General features: G+C 37.1%; 1 protein-coding gene across 3 annotated transcripts in view; it reads right to left on the bottom strand.

The window, feature by feature from the left end:
- The window catches only part of LOC128855192 (cell adhesion molecule Dscam2), a 274,245-nt gene that overhangs the window by 108,394 nt on the left and 145,036 nt on the right, over positions 1-20,815 (bottom strand). For all 3 annotated transcript variants that reach the window (XM_054089902.1, XM_054089903.1, XM_054089904.1), the window contains 3 exons: positions 9,706-9,833; positions 9,445-9,545; positions 9,022-9,226 (listed from right to left, as the gene is read on the bottom strand). In XM_054089902.1, coding sequence (XP_053945877.1) covers positions 9,022-9,226; positions 9,445-9,545; positions 9,706-9,833 — 434 coding nt within the window. The remainder of the gene's footprint in view (positions 1-9,021; positions 9,227-9,444; positions 9,546-9,705; positions 9,834-20,815) is intronic.

Genomic DNA, 20,815 nt, shown 5'->3' with positions numbered 1-20,815 from the left:
AAATAAGCAAAGGGAATGTATATTTAAACGTCGTTATCTAACTTTCCTTGGTATGTAAAGACGGGTACATGGCTTTCCTAGGACATCGCCGAGGGAAAAATATGCATCCTAGAATGTGTAGTGCCTAAGGCCGAGGTCGATACATGCCTGACTACACATAATCGTATGAGATGAATACATGGGAGTATACTCATACTTATGCACATTATCAAAGATCAAATGTAATATCCACACAAAATCTGTCCTCCCTTTGCTTTTGGTGATTTTTTTATATATTGTCTTTTGTTTTTGCGAGCTCAGTATTTTTTGCTCAACATCCAACTCTGCGATTACGGTATTTCGGTAGTTTTGTGCCACGGCATACATATAAATATACATACATGAGTTTATACAAATTTTTACATACAAATGCACTTTTGCCGCATATCACACTTGTAAATATGTATATGTATATATATTAAATATATTTCGGGTTAAGCAAGTATCTAAATATACCAGTCTGCTTGTTGAAAGCTCGTCACTTTTCAAATTTTGTTGCTCTCCGGCAATTTTATGACATTCTATTCCATTTTCGGGTAGACATGGGCCCAATAATATTTCCAATCAATGTTCGCAACAAATACTCTTTCAGCAGGGGAGCAACAACACCAACAAGATAAGGTAATAAAAACAAAAGCTACGAAATAGTTGATAAAAGCCACCAACCCAACACAGCGTAGTGCTCATAGAATATAATGAAGCATATTGAGCAATGGACAGGATTTTGTCGCAATATAAAAAGGCCAAAGGCGAGGTGAAAGATTCATCCAAACAAACATACGTACATATAAATAAATGACAGCGGAAAACTGTTGCCCTTATTAGAGTTTAGAAAGTGTTTGCCAATAAGTTCCAACTACTCTACACACAGTTACAAATGCAAGTACGAGTATACACAATGAGAGGGTTTACCGCAATTTCTACTCCGCGAGCAGCTACATCAAATAAGAGTACATAAAAGCGATCCGTTGATACTCGTACTGTTGTCAGTGCTGAGTTATTATACCGATGTCACTGCCATCGTCCCTGTTAGTGCCGTCAGTTCTGTTATCACCGCTGCCTTCCCCACACAGTCAACATTGTCGCTGACATTCTAGTTGCCATTGTCAACGGCGCTTCTTCGCTATCATTATTCCCCTTTTAACTACTCACCGCTGATAACAATGACAGCATCACAATGCTGCAGCCACAGTCATGGTCGTCGCAGTACGATGAGCAGCAATGGTACGAGAAAAACTTTAAAAGTGTATGTGAATGTATGTGTATGTGTATGAGCAGCAGTGCGAGGGAGTATGTTATGGAGTAACTGTAACAATAAAGTTAGAATGAAAGTGGCTCCGGTGTGAGAGGATGGTAATAGCGAACGAATAGCTTATGCTTCCTCTTTTTTTTCTTTGTATGCCAGCACATACAATTGATAATGAGGAAACGGAGGAAATTGATTTTCTGCTGCACTTGAAATTGTTTTCTTGCAGCAAAGTTCTTTCATTAATAGTTTTTTCCCCTCTTTAACATTCGCAACAGTAGCAGACTAACCACAAAATGTGGATTTTTATACAGGAGTGTTGATTAGATGGAGCTTTGAGTTGTTAGAGATAAGGAATGTGGATGTGCTGGCTTAAATGGCTGTAAAAGGAGGAATAATTTAAGATACAGCAAATATTGAAAGATGCATAGGAAAAGTTAGTGGCGCGAATAGAGAACGTTTTGCTGAACACAATTCCATTGAATTATGCAACGTAAATAACTGAATTTTGCCGATATGCAAGAAGTGTTCAAAGTCTCACATGAACTGCAGCGAGAGCGTGGAAAAAGCATTAAACTTAGAAATAAAACCTCTGAAGAATTAAAATAAAGTAAAGCCTCGGGAAGAATTAAAAAAGAAGTAATCCACCACTGGCGTTTCTTTGAAATGCTGATGACCAGAGTAACCCAAAATGTGTTTCAGAATATTTTTTGAAATGCCTGCTCGCAAAAAGCTGCTGAAATATTCATATGTTTTACAAAAAATTATAAAATTTGAACCAAGGCGCATTCATTAAAGGTGGTGGCACTATATAAACAACACTGTTCTGTATGTTTGGTTGTCAAAGCAAAGTATTGAGAAACTAGAAAATATTGAATTCGCCTTGTCTCGTCCTTAGCTGACAGCCACATGGACACGGCGAAAGAAAAAAACAACTCAGCTGATTTACCAACATCACCTTTAGTAGATTCGCCTTGATTTGAAGTATATTTCTGGGAGGATTTTTAGCCTACTTTCTAATAAATACACACTTCGTTGTTAAGTTTAGAACTAAAGATAAAAATTTCTCGTGACGATAAAATAGGGTTATCATTATTTATATTATGAGGTGACTTAAGAAGAACAACAACTGTAAGAACAACAAATCGCAAACGTCGGGATTTTTGAAGAGCAAATAATCATCCCAATGAGTGGACAATTCAAAGGCTGGTGAAACCGTTTCTATCGAGGATCGAAAAAGGATTGACGGAACAAAAAGTAGACGTTCTGTTAAAATATTGTTACTGTAGCGCAAAGTGTTGCAGAATAACCTTTAACATCGATGTCTCGTCGTTCTCAACAGGTTCTCTCATGAATTGGCGGATTTTACCTACAGACGTTCTCATGTTGAACATTTAAATATAAGTTTTGACAGCCGTTTAGAAATAATGTGACATGAAAAAATTTAAATTTTTATACGTTTTCAATTTTATTTTAAAATACAATCTTAGCGCAAGTCCACACTTCGATCTTATAAAACGATGTTTTTGACTTTTCGACATATTCCGGAGTGGTGGCATCAAAAGCGCGACTGCATAACTTCCACTGGCAGAATATACAAAGTTCATCGAAAATTTCACAACAACTTCCCTAATGGTTTATGTAATACTTTCCGGTAAAATTGGAAATATTTCTGAAGGGAGCGAAGGTTACGGCTACACTGAGTTTGTATAGTTCGCATTTCAATATTTTCGGGATATTTTAGTTTTACAGGGAGACAAAAATTTTGCAAATGTTTTCTTAGCTTCTCAACCTTTTAACGACCTTCGATTATTTTTCTTCGTTTTTACTATTCATTATTATTATTTTTTTTATTTTTGGATATATTTCCTATTTAACCAAGAAACCGTGTCAATCCAAATTTCACTCTTAAATGGACAAATTTTCATCACCATTTAAAAATATTTATGATGATGATGATAATTCATTGATATCGCGCCGATCACTGGGCGCAAAGTACCGGATTGATTTCAATTTTCAACTTTTACCTGAACATCTGCCCATGTAAAGTTTTCTTCAAGGTCATCAATATTACTACATCGCCATGAGCACCTATATTACAGGTACAAATTAACGATAATTTTATGTGAAGAAAATACGCAACAATGTCAAGAAAAAATTATTACCAAAAATCAAGAATTTTGAGCCACTTCAGGCTTGCGCTTTATTATAATAAAATTTAATAAGCAATATAATTACACTCCTAATTTTTCTTTATTCTAATTAAAAATTTCGAAATTTGTATAAAAATTATTGTATTATATAATATATTGTATATTTTATAAATCTTGTAGAAAATTTGAAATTTCGATTAATTGGTATTAAACCGATAACCTTAGTTTCTTGCGCGTTATAATATTTCTGTGAATTAATTTATAATACATAAAGATGAATAAAAAAATAATAATATGGCTTTTGTATAAAAACAATACTAATAAGTTCATGTAAACAAGAAATTAATTAAAGTTACGAGATAATCAAAATATTATTTGATTTGATAGCCATAGGAAAATCGCTTTGAGATCAATTGAAAAATAATTATTTTATACAGTTAATTTTTAATCTGAAAAATTTCAGCAAACTTTTTAGTACAATAGTAAATTATTTAAATTAAAAAAAATATTAAAAATAATAGAATGAAATAATAATTTAAATTAAGAAATAATTAATGAATAGTGTAAAATTGCCATAATGCAAAAAAAGGTACCATATTTTTTTCGGGGGCTGTACATATTTCTTACAATCTTTATTTTTTACTCCAAATTTATTACAATCTGTTTTTTCTTTAACAATAAGTCGTTTTAATAAAATATTAATATAAAAAACAAGGGGGATTTTGAGAAGCTCGAGAAGGTGGTGTTGATATACACCTAGAACATTTTTTTTTTTATTTCTGTAACTATGCATTATTTCTTGTAACTACTATCTGCAAACATCTTTTTACTGTTACCCTTTTAAGTTTTGACAGTTAACTTTGCCCTTTTCTTACATATTTCCGATCTCTGCACGAATGGCTCACTAGTATTTAGCGATTGGAAGTAAGCGGAAGTTCCTTGAAGTGCACAAGGAACGTGGCGGGCCATGATTTAATGATATCATAAAAGGTTTGCTCAATTAGCAGCTTTCTCGTTCTCTCTTGACAAATCGGCTCCCTTAGCAAGACACTGCGTTGCTAGCTCTAGAAATTTTTAGTAAAAGTGGAGGAGAAGTAAAATTTGTAGAAATGGTTTACGCTTACGAACAACAAATCGCTAAAGAGCTTTCATCAGTATATTCAAGACTATGTTAGTATGACATGAATTATATACCGCTTAAGTCAGGACATAATAGAGTAATTGACGCAATCCGAGATCGATGAGTGGAGAATTTACAAAGCTTTATTTCTTATGATGTAGTGATTTAAACGGAATTCATGTTTTGCAAAGAGTTACGTCAGGGAGAATAATTGGATGGTCCCAACGCGATCGATAACATTACATCCCTCATTATAAAAAATTTGGGATTGACGGAACTTGTTTCCAATGAGCCCACCTTCCCATGGATGGATAAAGTGTCCAGAGGAGGCTTAGCAAAAGACAGCACCAGCATGAAAAAGCTTCTCATAAAAAAACATCTGCCGGAATCGGCTTAAAACTGTAGGTCCTTCCATTTGCGGAACAACATCAAGACACACACTACAAATAGCAGAAGGATCTTGACCAAACAACTAACAGAATTGTACGTGCCAATTGGCGAAACTTCGGTTATAAATTTAAAAATTAATTCACAAAATAAAATCTTGGATCAAGTGAAATAATTTCTTATTTTAATTTCAGACTTAGCAATTTCCGCTCATAACTTCTACTTGTACCATTATTTAAATTCAAATATTCATTAATATTTATTTTTTAAACGGTTTTTAGTTTGCTTCTATTTCAGTAAAAAAATTGTTTTTTGCTACCATTTTTACCAAAAAGCATTTAATTTGTCCCTGTATTCACCTTCTTAAATACAACCTTTTGTAGGCGAGTGTTAAAAATCGAATGTCACTAGTGAGCAAACCTTTAATAATTGAACCGTGGTGGCGAGCGATGATTCGCCGTTCTAAATGCATTTCACCATAACACAATAATGCAAGATAGTTTCAATGAAAAACGAACAGCAGCTGGCTTCTGCCTTACAACTGGTGATTGTACCGTTACTCCTAACCGTCAACCTTGCATCTTATAACGGCTTATTCAATAGGTGCGCTTCAACTTTTTTCCGATAGGGAGGGCGAACGACGCAATATTTTTTATTTTTCGCTTGTCATTTGTAAACTTCATTAGTATACATTTCATCATAGAACGCTACACACTTGAGCAACGATTGCAAATCGTGCAAATTTTTTATGAAAATAATCGTTCTGTTGCTGCTACTTTAAGAGCATTACGGCCATTTTACGGATCTTCAGTGATGAAGCTCACTTTTGGCTCAATGGTTTTGTCAACAAGCAAAATATGCGTTACTGGGCAGAAAGGAATCCACACGTGATTCATGAGGCACCGTTGCATCCCGAAAAAATCACTGTTTGGTGCGGTTTACATGCCGGCGGCGTAATTGGCCCATATTTTTTCGTTGACGAGAACGATCGCCACGTTACTGTGAATGGAAATCGATACAGCGACATGATAAACGATTATTTTTGGCCGCAATTGAATGGTATGGACTTAGACGACATGTGGTTTCAACAGGACGGGGCCACAAGCCACACAGCACCCGCTACAATTGATTTGTTGAAGAGTAAGTTCGATGAGCGCATTATTTCCAGAAATGAACCGGTCGAATGGCCGCCGCGCTCGTGTGATTTGACGCCTCTAGACTATTTTCTTTGGGGTTATGTGAAGTCATTGGTCTACAGTAACAAGCCGGCGACGATTTGTGAGCTCAGAGCCAATATTGAACGCGAAATTGCTGGAATTTCGGCCGATTTATGCAAAAGAGTGGTCGAAAATTGGGTTCAACGATTGGACTTCGTAAAACGTGCCCGCGGTGGTCATGCAAAAGAAATCGAATTTCATACTTAAATGTACCTACATATATGTTCAAACTCGATAATAAAAAAAACAATTTGTTAAAAAAGTCAAACCGCTTGTGTTTTATTCAAAAAAGTTCAAAAGTTGAAGCGCTCTTACTGAAAAACCCTATATTTCGGTTTAATAGAATTTCTGTTTGGTGATTGGAGAAAAATGTGAACAAACTATAATATCTTTTTTTTTATAAAAGTAATAAAAATTTAAGTTTAAACAACGGAACCCTTACAGTTTGAATTTTTATGTTGTTTCTGGTGGCTTAAAAGGTTCTTATTAGAGGCCTACTTTTCCTGAGCCATGGTGTGCAGAAGAATATCCCTGTGAATATTGTTGGGATGGATTGATAACCTGTTAGCATATTTTTCGCTGTATATTTTTGTTTCAACTTTTACCGTAGGTAATTTGAGACTACTGCGTATTATTTGATTTTTCAAATGCCTCTTGCAATGAAATAGAAAAAAATGCAATGAAAGTCGGAGCAGCTGGTTTTCTTTAAATTCCATTTAACCCTCTCGGTCCGAACGGGACTTAAACATATGTCCCGGCACATGTTTGAAGATACCTAGCCTGGAAATTAAGCGATTTTAATGGGCTTTATTTATCCCATTTCGTAGTTAATGCCATTCTTAACAGTATTTCCTTCCGTTATTTGAAGTTAAATGGTAAACACGTGTTCATAAGTCAAAAAACAAACGCAAAAGTGGACGCGAATTTTGCAAGTGGTAGGTTTTTTTGCGATTTTTCGTGGTTTCTTATCTTCAAAGTTAACTGGAAATATATTTATTTATTGTGCTAGTGCTCTATTATTATATTGAGGTAAGTCAGTATAAGTTTTTGTGTTACATGAAAAATTACTGGCATTTTTATCCTGGTGGGACGTATGTGTCCCATCAGTATTCTTGTCGGGCTCAAAGTGTCCCAGTCAGGATTAAATATGCTTTTTCGTGGATATTTATTGGAATAATTTAAAACTATTTTTTATTTATAAACTCTTATTGTTGCTTTTGTACAGGCGCATAATGCCTAAAGTGCTTGATAAGGATGCAATTGCTACCATTTTGGAGTCATCTAATGAGGAAGATGACTTTTCGGACGGCAGTAATGATAACTATGAGCCTTCTGATAGTGAGGTTTTATCTGCTGATGAAAGTGAAGAGGATGCGGAAGGGGCCTTGCCAACAACGCACTCCACAGATTGTGCTCAAAACACCATATGGTCGTCTCCCAACCCAGAATTTGTACCAAGGAAAACATTAACCAGTTATCGACTTCCCGATATAAGCCAGCGCTTTGATAGGGCTGACAATCCTTATAATTTATTTATGAAAATTTTACCAGAAAGCCTCTTTATGCGTATTACCCAATGTAGCAATGAACGAATTGAGATAATGCGAAAAGCATACAAAACCAGCATACAAAAACGTAAAACTAACAGATATTGGAGAAATAAAAGTCGTCGTTGGTTGCATGATAATTATGTCATATAATCGTTTGCCATCTGTGAAACACTATTGGTCGAAACATAGTTCTATGGGAAACGATGCTACAAAATCGGCAATATCGCGGGATAGATTTCTGTTACTGTCATCAAAAATGTGTTTTGCTTCACCTGAAAAACCTGAAGGAGGATCCAAGAAAAAAGAAACTATCTGCAGGTTATCTTCCTGTTCCTATTGCTAAGCGAAGGCGTTGCACAGGTTGTGCACAACAAAATAGAGAAAGGCGAACAAAGACACTGTGCAAAGAATGCCAGATTCCTCTATGCAAGGACTGTTTTGCTCCTTACTGTATTACTTGCTCATTGTTTTCTTCTTTTCACTTTACTGAAATTAAATATATGTTGTATTCATAATAAAACAAGCTTTTATATAAAACCAAATGGTATTAATATTTTAGATATTGGATCATAAAATACTAAACGGGACAAATGCGTTCATAAAAATACTGTTGGGAGATGTATGTCCCAGCCCCTCCCACCGCCCCTTTTTAACCGAATACAATTTTGATGGGACAAAACACTTTTATTTCACCCATTGCAACTATTAAACATATAAAATAATTTGTTTTTCCGTTAGCGCCTTTCCGTACCGAAAGGGTTAAAACTAATTCTTAAGAAAACCATAAATATAATGAATCACAAAGCAGTTTTTCCTTCCTTTCTTTTTAAATATCTCGAAAACGTTTAATTTTAGTAGAAAAAAGTGGCATAAACGAAAAACCGCAAATTTAATTACCCTTCATGTAAGAACTATTTTTTCGCTTAGTTTGCCCTAAAAAAATCAAAAGTAGGTTCTCACCTATTTCAATCCTTCTTCGCGCCTTTTCTGACTAAGATTCCTCTCAGTTCACTGCTTATTTAACAAATTTCTTTACCTTAAGCTTCACGTTGGTCACTATTTCTTGCTATTCAATATCTGCTCCTTATTAGAAAGGTATTACAAATTCTAACCCAACTGGCTAACTTTATTTTTCATAGACGTCAATTAGAGCAACATTATTTTCCATTTAAAGCAATTAATAATTCTTATAACAACTACTCGTTTCCGCATAAAAGTATGTATGTGTATATATACAAGTATTTACATGTGTATGTATCTGGTGGCACAGTGCAAATAAATGCAAATGGTTGTTCTTATCATCACTCACCATAAACATTCAACCTCGCCGAATGCACTACACTGCCCATCGAGTTGGTGGCAATGCACTTATAGAGGCCGCCATCGTCTGGACGGGCATGCGAAATATTCAAGTGACTGATCACGTCGCCAGACATATCGACAAACTGGCCGATGGCGAAGCGATGGTGCAGCGAAACATCCATTATCGGCTGAGAGTCCAAAAACCAGGTGAACTGTGTGAAAAATGGGGGAAAAAACAAAAAGCACCAATAATAATCACTTAACGGGGTAGCAATGCATATGCACAAGTGCACACATACACATGTACATATATGTTATCAGGAATTTAAGAGCGCCAGTAAAGTACTACAAACAACCAACTTGCAACAAGCAACTGCAACTGCAACTGCGTGTGCACGTAGTTGAAATGTGTGGCATGTGATGCACTTACTTGCGGTGGTGGCGAACCACTGGCCGAGCACTTAAGCGATATTAATGGGCCCGGCCGCACATTTTGCTCAATAAAGGTGTAAATCAATTCGGGCACAGTGTCTGTAAGAAGAAGAAATGGCGAGCAGTTGTACAGATATAAAAGTTTAGTAGTAGTTTTCAGTATTTATAATTTTCAAAAGTTGATAGTTTAAAAATGGTGACATTTAATATTTATTTAATATTATTGTGTTCTTCTTTTTGGTAGTTTCATCATACTCACCGCCCAATTTCAATTCGGCCATAGCCTGCGCACTAGCTCTGCTATTCTCCACCAAGCACTGATAGACACCGCGATCACGTCGTCCCACATTTTGCACCACCAACGACGTCTTCGTGAGGAAGCGTATGCTGCAAACGACAATAAAAATGTTGCTAGAAGCACACGCATATATTCAAAGTTATGCATAGTCACATCCCAGTAAACATAAGAAAAAGTATTTTCCAATGCTTGAAAAGCCCTTAAATCGCAAAGTGAATTTCAACAATTCTCATCATTTGAAATTAAACATTTTCTCAATACTCATTCCTCAACTGAGCTTTGGCGCTGAAGTTGAGGTATATTTGAGAAATCATTAAAGCCTTTAGAGGAGCAAAATTTTATTTAAAAAAAGATTATATAATAAATCAAAAGTTTGCCGCTATTTTTGTTAGAACATAAATGTGTCTATTTATTTTTAGTTTTTTTTTGTTTTTTTTTTTTTGCATTGAAAAAAAGGATTATTTCATTTCCTACCAATTGGAGAAATCCTTTTGAGGACATGGGGAAAATTATTATTTTATCTTATTTTATATAATTAATGTTTATTTAAAAAGTTTATATAGTTAATTAGAACTTAAATAATTTAAGGAAACTTCTATCATTTTAAAATTTCATGCAAGCAATTTCAAGTAAGGTGATATTTTATCCACGTCGGTCTTCAACTTGTTATTACATTTTAAAATAAAAGTAAAATAGGGAAAGCTTTTTTTAGATCAGGCCTAACAATGCGTGCACCGAAGACATAGCTATTCTAGCTCACAATAAAGAATACTTTCCGAAATCGTCGAAGGTATCGAACAAAGCGCCAACAATGTCGGTCTGAATATAAATTAAAGTAAAACGAAGTACGTGAAGCTTTCCCGGTGCGAAAGGAAACACCAACTGGAAAATATAATTATTAGAAGCTATTGCTTCGAAGGAGTTCAGCAATGACCGCCCGCAAACAACCTTGACGACTTACAGTCCGCTGGTTTCGAAAGCAGGAGGACGCCCAAAAGTGTACTGGCTACACCAAGTCATCATTGACCTGAAAAATATGCATGTAAACAACTGGAGGAAAACAGACAAAAAACATCGTGACGTCTGGAAGAAAATTGTGAATGAAGCTAAAGCTCACCCCGGCCTGTAACACTGCCTGATGATGATGATTGAGTGAAATTAGAAACTAATTAAAATTATAAAATAAAAAAAATATTTCGTTTGATACCAATTGGAGAAAACCCTTGAAATCAAGTGGAGAAATATTTCTTTCTGAACTTGATATCTAATTTATATTAATGATTTAATATCATCAATACCCTGTCAGTAACGGACGCCGTCTTACAGAAAATGAAGGTTATGACGGCAACGAGTCGGTGGGCTGCTTAGCGAAATTAGCTACTACATCAAAATCTATCATGGGCCAGAGTATGAAAAGTTCATGAGAAAGGTAGGCAAAACAATATATTTTGCTTTTAGAGGAGTGTCAAGTATGCTCCTAAATCTGGATAGGCAGGACTAACGAACTCTCGCTGGATACTCTACTGGAATTGGAATTGGTCTTCCTTCTCATTTTGGGAAACTAGGATTAATAGAATCAAACGCTGGTTATTTTTACAAGCTGGGTGCTGAAACACCGGATCTCATCCTCTGGAAATATGCAACTCTCACAAAGACTGACTCACCCATAAGATGCGTCTCAAAATCCATTGATAATACGGCGCAAAAGCTCGAATAAGTGCTCCCGAGTGAGCCGCACTTTTTTATTCCGCACCAATGTCTCTTAAGACCGCAGAGCACAACTACCAAATTACGCATAGTTTCTGACGCTTCAAGTCGGCCATCAACACAAGTTGCATTGAGTGACACCTTGATAGTCGGATCGATTGTTCAAGAAGAGATTTTTTCGGCATTCCGTCGCTTCCGATTCACGAAGACATATCGCTAAACCTTGGTACAAAAAGAACACGCGATATTCTAGATCATAGTGTGGAGACAGGACCCATTGGAGCATTTGCAGATTTTTTAATTGCGCTGCGCTGCAACAATGCACTATTGTCCAATAAAAACTAACTTGATATTTATGAAAATCTCAAAGTAGAAAAGTAACTTTTACGTTGAAAATACTATTGAAATGCTATTGAAAATTAACTTTGAAGATTTCATATTAAATTGAGATCAAACAAAAAGGTTTGTTGGCATATATACGTATGTAGGTAGGTACTCATATTATATATATTTCCATCGTTTGCGGTATCATAGTCGTGATTGTGAAATCAACTTCCTTCTCCTTATTCAAATACATTGACTGTATGTGAGCATGCACGTTTGTGTGTTAAGGCTAATAGAAAGGACGCATATGCTTAGAATTTGCATAGTTGGATACACATATGTCAACACATTTAAATACATATGCACACATACATATGCACGTATGCGTTCAACTGTCTGCTTTTGGTATAGGTAACATATTGTTTGCTTCGAAGATAGCAAATATGTCAACTGACCGCTGTGTGTGCTAGTATCTGCGCACTAAGCACACAAATTTTCAGTAAACTACATACAGGGGGTTTCAATAGGAGCATTACACAATTTTTTCAAAGCATATTCGAAGAAATTTCAGCGCTCCAAGTGATAAAGAAGCTTGAGCTACTTGAGTAAATTTGAGCTTGCAGTATGAGCTGAGTGATTCCTAATTCCTGATGAGAACTCAAATGGCTTCACTCATTTTAAGCTGAAGCATAGGTAGACACCGCCGGTGCCGCCGTAGCCGAATGAGTTGGTGCGTGATTACCATTCGGAATTCACAGAGAGGTCGTTGGTTCGAATCTCGGTGAAAGCAAAATTAATAAAAACATTTTTCTAATAGCGGTCGCCCCTCGGCAGGCAATGGCAAACCTCCGAGTGTATTTCTGCCATGAAAAAGCTCCTCATAAAAATGTCTGCCGTTCGGAGTCGGCTTGAAACTGTAGGTCCCTCCATTTGTGGAACAACATCTACACGCGCACCACAAATAGGAGGAGGAGCTCGGCCAAACACCCAAAAAGGTTGCGCGTGCAGAACGGTGTCTGACGATGCAATCTGCATCTAAAAAGATACATCTAGGCCTCTAGGCAGATGAAATGAATTGGCTCTATAACGTACAAGAAGCACGGCCCACACCAGTACAAAAAGCAGCTGAGCGGCTGCTGACAATAGGCCGGTGGCAGCAGCGTTGGGACAGTCACAAAGCAGACGTTGGGCCTACAAACTTATACCGCGTGTTGATGAGTGGTTAATGAGAAATCATGGAGACACCAACTATCACATTTCACAGTTGCTTAGCAAACATGGATGTTTTCAAGAATATTTGCACCGTTTTAAGCTGGCACACAGCTCTTTTTGTCCAAACTGCCCCAACACGGTTGAAAACGCCGACACGTGATTTTTTTTTATTGCGACCGCTTCAGAGAGGAAAGGACTATTTTCAAACAAGCCCTGGGTTATCATGAGTGCACAACCAGCCATTAGTGTGAGGCAGCCCAAACGTTCGCAGGTAAAATTAAGAACCTGACATACTGGTTGTGATGCAGCAACAGGTACAGCAGCAAAGAAGGCAGACAGTTGCTGACGAACCGACGACAAGCACAGACTTTTGAGTGAAACACTCCATAGAATATCGTACAGAAGACGATACGGTAGTCGGTTAATATAACACTGCTACAACTTTCCCGGTGTCTTCTTTACTTGGGAGTCACCTATAGACACAATGGGACTATCGATGGCGTGTATCCTTTATATACCTGCAGAAGAGGAACCTGGACGCAGGCACCTGTTGTATCCTCGGACATAAAGGCAGCTCTGCCCAGATGTTATACTGTTGTGGTCCCAGGGCGGAAATAGCCGAGGGAGAAGGATTATTATATAGTATTAATGGGAGCGTGCCCCACATACCATTGATATGGCGACTCATGTGAGATGTATCTTACATCTTGACTTCAAAAAAAAAAAAAAAAAAACACTGAAGCATACCAAATTGCGATGTTTGCAGTCACTGCTAAAGCGAATTCTAATACTGGCTCACTACAACTCATTCACTATAGCCTATACTACACTAAGCGAAATAGCTATATGGGGCACTGAACAAAAAAGTGTTTAATGTAACTGATACTAGTCCTCGTTGATTTACCAGTGACTGAAGCACACTAAGGTCGAGTTTTGCCCATTCCCATTAAATAGTTTTTTAAGGTGCAATAGGCTAATAAACTTGCGTCTGTCTGATTCCTAAGAATGCTACAGAGGTTTCCCATTATATTGGGTTGGTTAATAAGTTCATAGCGTTTTTATACTTTCCTTTATTTTACAACGATTTGTTTACTATTTGGCATACTCACCATATTCATTCGATAGAACTCTGAGTGCTCTACAAAAATATTTTTAAGTTATTTAATTTTTTATTAGTTTTCAGGCTTAAAAATGGAATACCCAGGAGGTAAAAATCAACATTTTCGACAACTGCTCTTTCTTCTCTTATTTTCATTAAGGTCAAAAAGTATCCCGGTATATTTGCGACGTGTCAGAGATGGTGACAACAACTTCTTTGACACCAGACCAGGCGATTTTTAGCGGAACGGCATCAACAACTTGGTCGAGAGGTGGGAAGAGGTTGTAAACAGCAACGGCGAATATATACAATAATTCATTAACTTATTGATGTAATTATTGTTTTTTGTTTTTAAATAAAAGTATTCGGTAAAAATGCTACGAACTTATTCCCCAACCTAGTATTTAGATATGGACTAACTGCGGGCCTCTTCAGCACAGAAATATTTTTTGACGAGAAGATCTTCCTTGTGCCCTTAGCACTGTGGATTGAAGCATTGTCCTGTTGATACGTCCAAGACTCACCGTGAAACTTTTCGGCAAAATTCAATAAAACATTGTTCAGAACCTCTACGTAATTCTCTGCGTTTATCTTTTCCGAAATAAAGCAAATTGGGGTCATTCCGCCATAGCTAAAAGCACTCCAGACCATAAAAAAGCCACCGTGAAAGTTTTGAGAGTGACGCGTTTGTCGGTGCTCGTGAATATATCTTCAATATTTCTGACAAACATCAGGCCCATTGAGATGAAATTCTCTCCATCGCTATAAAATGATGGCGGGAGCCGTAGCCGAATGGGTTGGTGCGTGACTACCATTCGGAAGTGCTTAGGTTCAAATCTCCTTGCATACAATACCAAAATGAAGATTTTTCTGCTGAAAAGGTTTTCCTCGTGAAAAATCTTTGCCGTTCAAAGCCGACTTAAAACTGTAGGTCAATGCTTTTGTGCAACAACATCAAGACGCACACCACAAATAGGAAGAGGAACTCGGCCGAACACCAAATAAAAGGTGTAAGCGCCATTTATGTGTGTATGTATGTAAAAATTATCGATTGTCATTCATTATCCCAGAACTTATGATTATCGGCGAATTCAAGTATAGCTTCTTTGTGGTGTGGGGTAAGCTTTGGTGTAGCCAGTCCATTTTGATATTTTAAATTCGAATCTTCACTCAAAATTTGTTGTATTCTTGTCTTTGTAGTATTGAGAGAAAGTTCACATCTAATTTGGTTCGAGCTGCTGTTTTCATTGACGGACAATCATCTTATCTCTCCCTTAAATCTGTTGACAATCTTAGAGGATCATTCAGAATTTCAATAATAATAATTCAGCACGCCTTTCATTTGTGAATTTCGTCATAAAAAACATTAAGTTTGGAAGGCGTAACTAGAGTAAAAGTGCATTTTTGTTAAAATATAAAATAACTATGGTCCTATTTAGAGCCCCATTACAAATTCGCATCCTTCGACATTTATCTATTTGTAGAAAAATAATTCGTTTGCTTATCTATGTATGTATATATGTGTGTATGTATCTATGCAGCTATAACTTTTCGAATATGTTTGTGTGTGCTCACAATTCCACACAATTTCCACAGCTTCATTCTAGTCAACACTGCCAAACCATTCGTTTGGAATTTATTATTTATTTGATTAGCATAATCATAAAAAAATTCAGCTTGTTTTGTAAATCTGATGCTGAGTTGGCCCTTCTCACACATTTTTTGATATTTGCGTTTTGGGCATGCAGCCAACATCTGCTGAGCTAACGAATGACTGCGTTGGCCATTTGTGACAAAAGTGAAAAACTTTAGGGAAACCAAATATGCAAACCATCAAATTTTTGGTCGCGTGTGTATATGCGTGCAAAAGCAAATTTTGTTGGGGCTTTGTAGTTGTTTGCTCATAACCCAGCGTCAAGTTTTCGATAAGTAAACATATACAGGGTTACAGAGAAAAAAGGACTGATGCTTGCACAAACAAATTTTTTTACGTGGCGGGTCCCACTCCTTACATACAACCAGATATGCTGGGCTTTTCCATCTTCTCACATTAGCTCGCTCACGGATGTTCGAAAGCTACTCAGAAGATACTTCGCCCGAAACTTGTGAGCTGCTTGGATCATATGCAGAAGGATCGTCCTGACCACTCCCAAGTGATTGACAATCAGGGACTGACCCTACTTGCTTGCTGCTAATTCGGAATCATCCTGGAGCGTATTCACGTATGACACAAAAGATTGGACGATGGCAATATCCGATGAAGCGTCTTCTGAAGTATTAAAACTAAAGATTCTGAGGAAGATTTTTGAACCTTTGCGCGTTGGCGACGGCGAATATCGCGGACGATGGAACGATGAGCTGTATGAGCTTTACGATGACATAGACATAGCGCAGCAAATAAAGATCCAACGGCTTTGTTGGTTGGGTCAGATCGTTCGAATGCATACAAGCGCTCCGGCTTTGAAATTATTCGATGCGGTACCAGCTGGAGGTAGTAGAGGAAGAGGTAGGCCTCCTCTGCATTAGATCAGGTGGGGAGGGACTTGGCCTCACTTGGTGTTTCCAACTGGTGCCGGTTAGCATGAGAAAAAAACGACTGCCGCGCTTTGGTAAACTCGGTCAAGTAACTAAGATGGCCGTTAACCCTCTCTATGTACATATGTATATATCCAGGCACTTCCTGCTTTCGATCCGTATTACTGAATACTGAAGGCAAATTTCTATTGATGTCCCTTTATTGTCAGCAAAATCTCAAGCATAGTTTTGAAAATGTGTAAAATGGCCGTAACGTAGCCGATTTTAGGACCATTTTTATTTTCATATACATTTCAGATCGATAATACTACGTTTTAGCAGGCGTTTCGCCATAATCATTTTAACACCCAAGCAGTCTACATAATACGAATTTTTAAAGCCCCTACAAACAACACTAAAATGGCTCATACATGAAATTGATCTGAATGCTTTTATATTAAAATATGTCAAACTTTACAAGCATCAAATGGCGCCTAACAGCACTAGAAATGTTCAAGACCAGAAAAATAAATAACAATCTTTGGACTTTTGAAGTGATGCAGATATTTTGAAAACTAATGATTTTGTAACCATTTTCTATACACCGTGAGCTTTCACTTGATTAGGTATGCGCCTTCATTTATTTTTCCTTCTTTCATTCATTTTCCTACTTTTGTGTGAATATAAAATTTTGCTTAATATAAAATTTTTCTTGGCTAAACAGCATTAAAATTATGCTGATTTCATTCAAATCACCTGCGAATCAACATAACGAACCCCTTTCGAAGTACTTTCTGTTGATTCGGCATTTTTTTTTCTATTATATACTAAGTACAAAAAAAAGATTATTTTTTACTTGAAAAATTTGCAAAAATACAAATGTTGCCGTGAAAATTTAATAATATTGTAACTTAAGAGCACATATGGACATATCGAAGGCTTATTTTCAATATGACCCATTGCATTTTACACGAAAATAAGTCTCTTATGGTAAACGAATCGTTGACTCATCTGCCGCCTATGGCATTAATTTCAAAAGAAAAAAATGGCGTGGCATGTCTTTTGCTCTAAAATTTTTGACTTCATGTTACATAATTTTTTTGTTTGTCAATATAAAATTACTCAATAACATTTTTGGAAAATTGAAATTTTTTTGCTTGTAATAGATTTCAATGGCTAGGCATAAGAATTAAAACCAATGCCGTGGAAAGCGTAGTAGCTGCTGTGTCGTAGTAGAGTACGCAGCATCAGAAGAGGAGGTTATTCGATATATATCCAATAAAAAATAAATAAATAATTGGCGTGTACGCTTCAGTTAGGTGTTTGGCCCAGCTTCTCCTGCTGTTTGTGGGGTGCATCTTGATATTATTCCATAAATGGAGAGACCTATAATTTTAAAGCGTCTCGAGCGGCAGATATTTTTTATCGCAGAAATACACTCGGAGGTTTACCATTACCTGCCGAGAGGCGATCGCTATTAGAAAAAACTTTTTCTTCATTTTGATGTTTCATGCACGGATATTCGAACCTACTTACTCGAAATGCATTCTCGCACCAACCCACCAACTACTATGGCGGCCGGTTCTTCTGATAGTGTAGCTAAATCACGTCTGCTAGTCACAAATGGTAGGCGTGCAAAAAACTTGTATCTTGCACCCTCTTCTTCATGACATACTGAGCATACAGGTGGCTCATGCCTACCCTAAGGCAATGTAGGTACTTCTGGTAGCACCCATAATCTGTCATGGATGGTATTTGCTAGAAGTCAAACTCACCATAGCTTCGTTTTAACCATCTTTCAAAGTTTCGAATTAGCGTATAGGTCACCTTCCTTTGTTGAGTTTCTCCAACGCTCCTGCCATTTTAGTAAGGATGTAGAAATCCCTTTTTTGTAGCCTTCTCTTGTTGCACGCACACTCTCACTCGTTCTTCCGCCTTATGTACAGTCAAAACTGTGAATCTGCGATCATTGATGGCAGTGTAGATACCGTATGGTCTTTTGGCTCTTTCTCGTCAAGAAAACTTCTACAAAAGTGTTTATGTAGGACCACGAAGCGTGCTTTGAGTCTTCGTATAAATACTACCATGTGGCCTATAGCTATGCAGACTCCGCTCCGATATAACGTGAGTAGTTCTGGTATTTCATTCATGTTCTACTATTTGTATTTCATCAACATATCTTTTGGGTTCTTCGGAAAGTAATTTCGTTTTTCAGTGGTGAAAATGAAAGATGATCTTCCTATAATGATTAAATATTTAATAAAATTAAATATTGGTCATTCTGATTCAACACCTTTTCCCATCTCTCTGGTAATAGCATGTTTCCGCTCTCATAAAATGTTTGGTCATTATTGGCAAAAAACTGATCCAGGTGATTTTTGACGTCTTCATTGGAGGTAAAGGTTTGCAGTGACCGGAACAAATAATGATCCGAAGGGGCTAGGTCTGGAGAGTATGGTGCGTGTGGCAGCACATCCCATCCAAGCTGCAAAAGGTTTTGGCGAGTGACCAAACTTGCATGAGGTTTCGCATTATCTTGGTGGAACACTAAACCTTTTCTGTTGATTAATTTCGGCCTTTTCTGTTGAAGTACAATACATCATTCAGTTTGTCCAGCTGATGATACTAGGCTTCCGAACTAATTTTTGTGTTATCCGGTAAAAGCTCAAAAAAGTGACTACTTTAATAATATCATTCAAATTACTACCACGACTGGATTTACAGTAGGCCATTCGATCAACCCAATTTTTAAGCACATTTTCGATTGTTTGGGCTCCAATTTCATGAATGGCAACTTCGATTTCGCCTTTTAAAGCACCAATCGTCTCTGGATAGTTCGCATAGCATTTGTCCTTAACGGCTTTCCACAAAAAGTAGTCTAACGGGCTTAAATCACAGCTCCGAGGCGGCCAATTGATATCGGAATTTCGGCTGATTATTCGGTTTTCAAAAACGGTAGCCAAAAGTTCGAATGTAACTTTGGCAGTGTGACAAGTTGCACCGTCCTGTTGAAACCAAATATCGTCCATGTAATCCTCTTCAATTTTTGGAAACAACGCGTTGAGCATGTCACGGTAACGCTCGCCATTTACTGTAACCGCGGCTTCTCGCTCATTTTCGAAATAAAAAGGGTCCGATGATGCCGCCAGACTAAAAACCGCACCAAACAGTGACTCGTTGTGGATGCATTTGCTTCTCTACAGTAACGTGTGGATTTTCTGAGCCCCAAATCCGACAATTTTGCTTATTGACGTAGCCACCGATGTGAAAATCAGAAATGAAGAAGAAGACTCACCTCTTTGGAAATATGTTTTCAATATTCATTCAATATTCATGTTCAAGCGTATAGCGTCCCATTTCGTAAATGTCAAACCTTTAAGTAAATTATGAATACATTTGGCATGTCATTTGTGTTACCATTCTCAAAAAAAATAGGGGGTTCAAAAAGCAAACGCTGTATCGCTCACCCTGTACAACCCATTTTTCGTCCCCAGTAATGATGCGCTTCGAAAATGGATCTTTTTCATGACGTTTGAAGAGTGAAGCATAAACGTCAATGGGACGATACAAATTACTCTCCGTGAGGACATGGGGAATCAATATATCGAGCCTCGTGGTTAAACCCAAGCCTTTAAGGTGGTCATAAACAGTTGAATTCGATAAATTTAACTTCTCACCGATCTCATGTGTTGTTATTCGCCGGTTTGTATCAACTAAATAATACCTTTATCGCGTCTTTATCAGCTTTAACTGGACTTCCAGAACGTGGTGCATCTTCGACATCAAAATTGCCGTATCGAAAGTTTGCAAACTAGTTCTGGCACTGGCGTATTGTCTATACATTTTCTTCGTACACATCGGTTAATTTTTTTCTGGCTTGTTCTGGTAAAAAAGTAAAATATGACGAAAATTCTGCTTATTGCTCTTCATATTTAAAAGGGCGCCGACCAAAAACTTCTGCGTAAAATCAATTGAATTTACTCACACGCAAGCCTTGCTATATCAGCTGTCAAAACATATAATGACAAAACGACTTAAGTGTGAAGTTAGCTGTGAAAAAATAAAATTAAATCGTCTGTCGGGAAAAACGAAATTACGTTCCGAACAACCCAATGCTTCGTTGAAGAAAAAATCAGTAATCAAAATCTTACAAGAAGCAAGTGGCGGCATGTCTAACCTGTTGTTTCATCACATCTAGGATCTGCGGCGTCTGCG

The sequence above is a fragment of the Anastrepha ludens genome, chromosome 2, assembly GCF_028408465.1.
Source record: "Anastrepha ludens isolate Willacy chromosome 2, idAnaLude1.1, whole genome shotgun sequence".
Taxonomy (NCBI): Eukaryota; Metazoa; Arthropoda; class Insecta; order Diptera; family Tephritidae; genus Anastrepha; species Anastrepha ludens.
The sequence above is the reverse complement of the archived record's forward strand: the minus strand, read 5'-3'. Positions and strand labels throughout refer to the sequence as shown.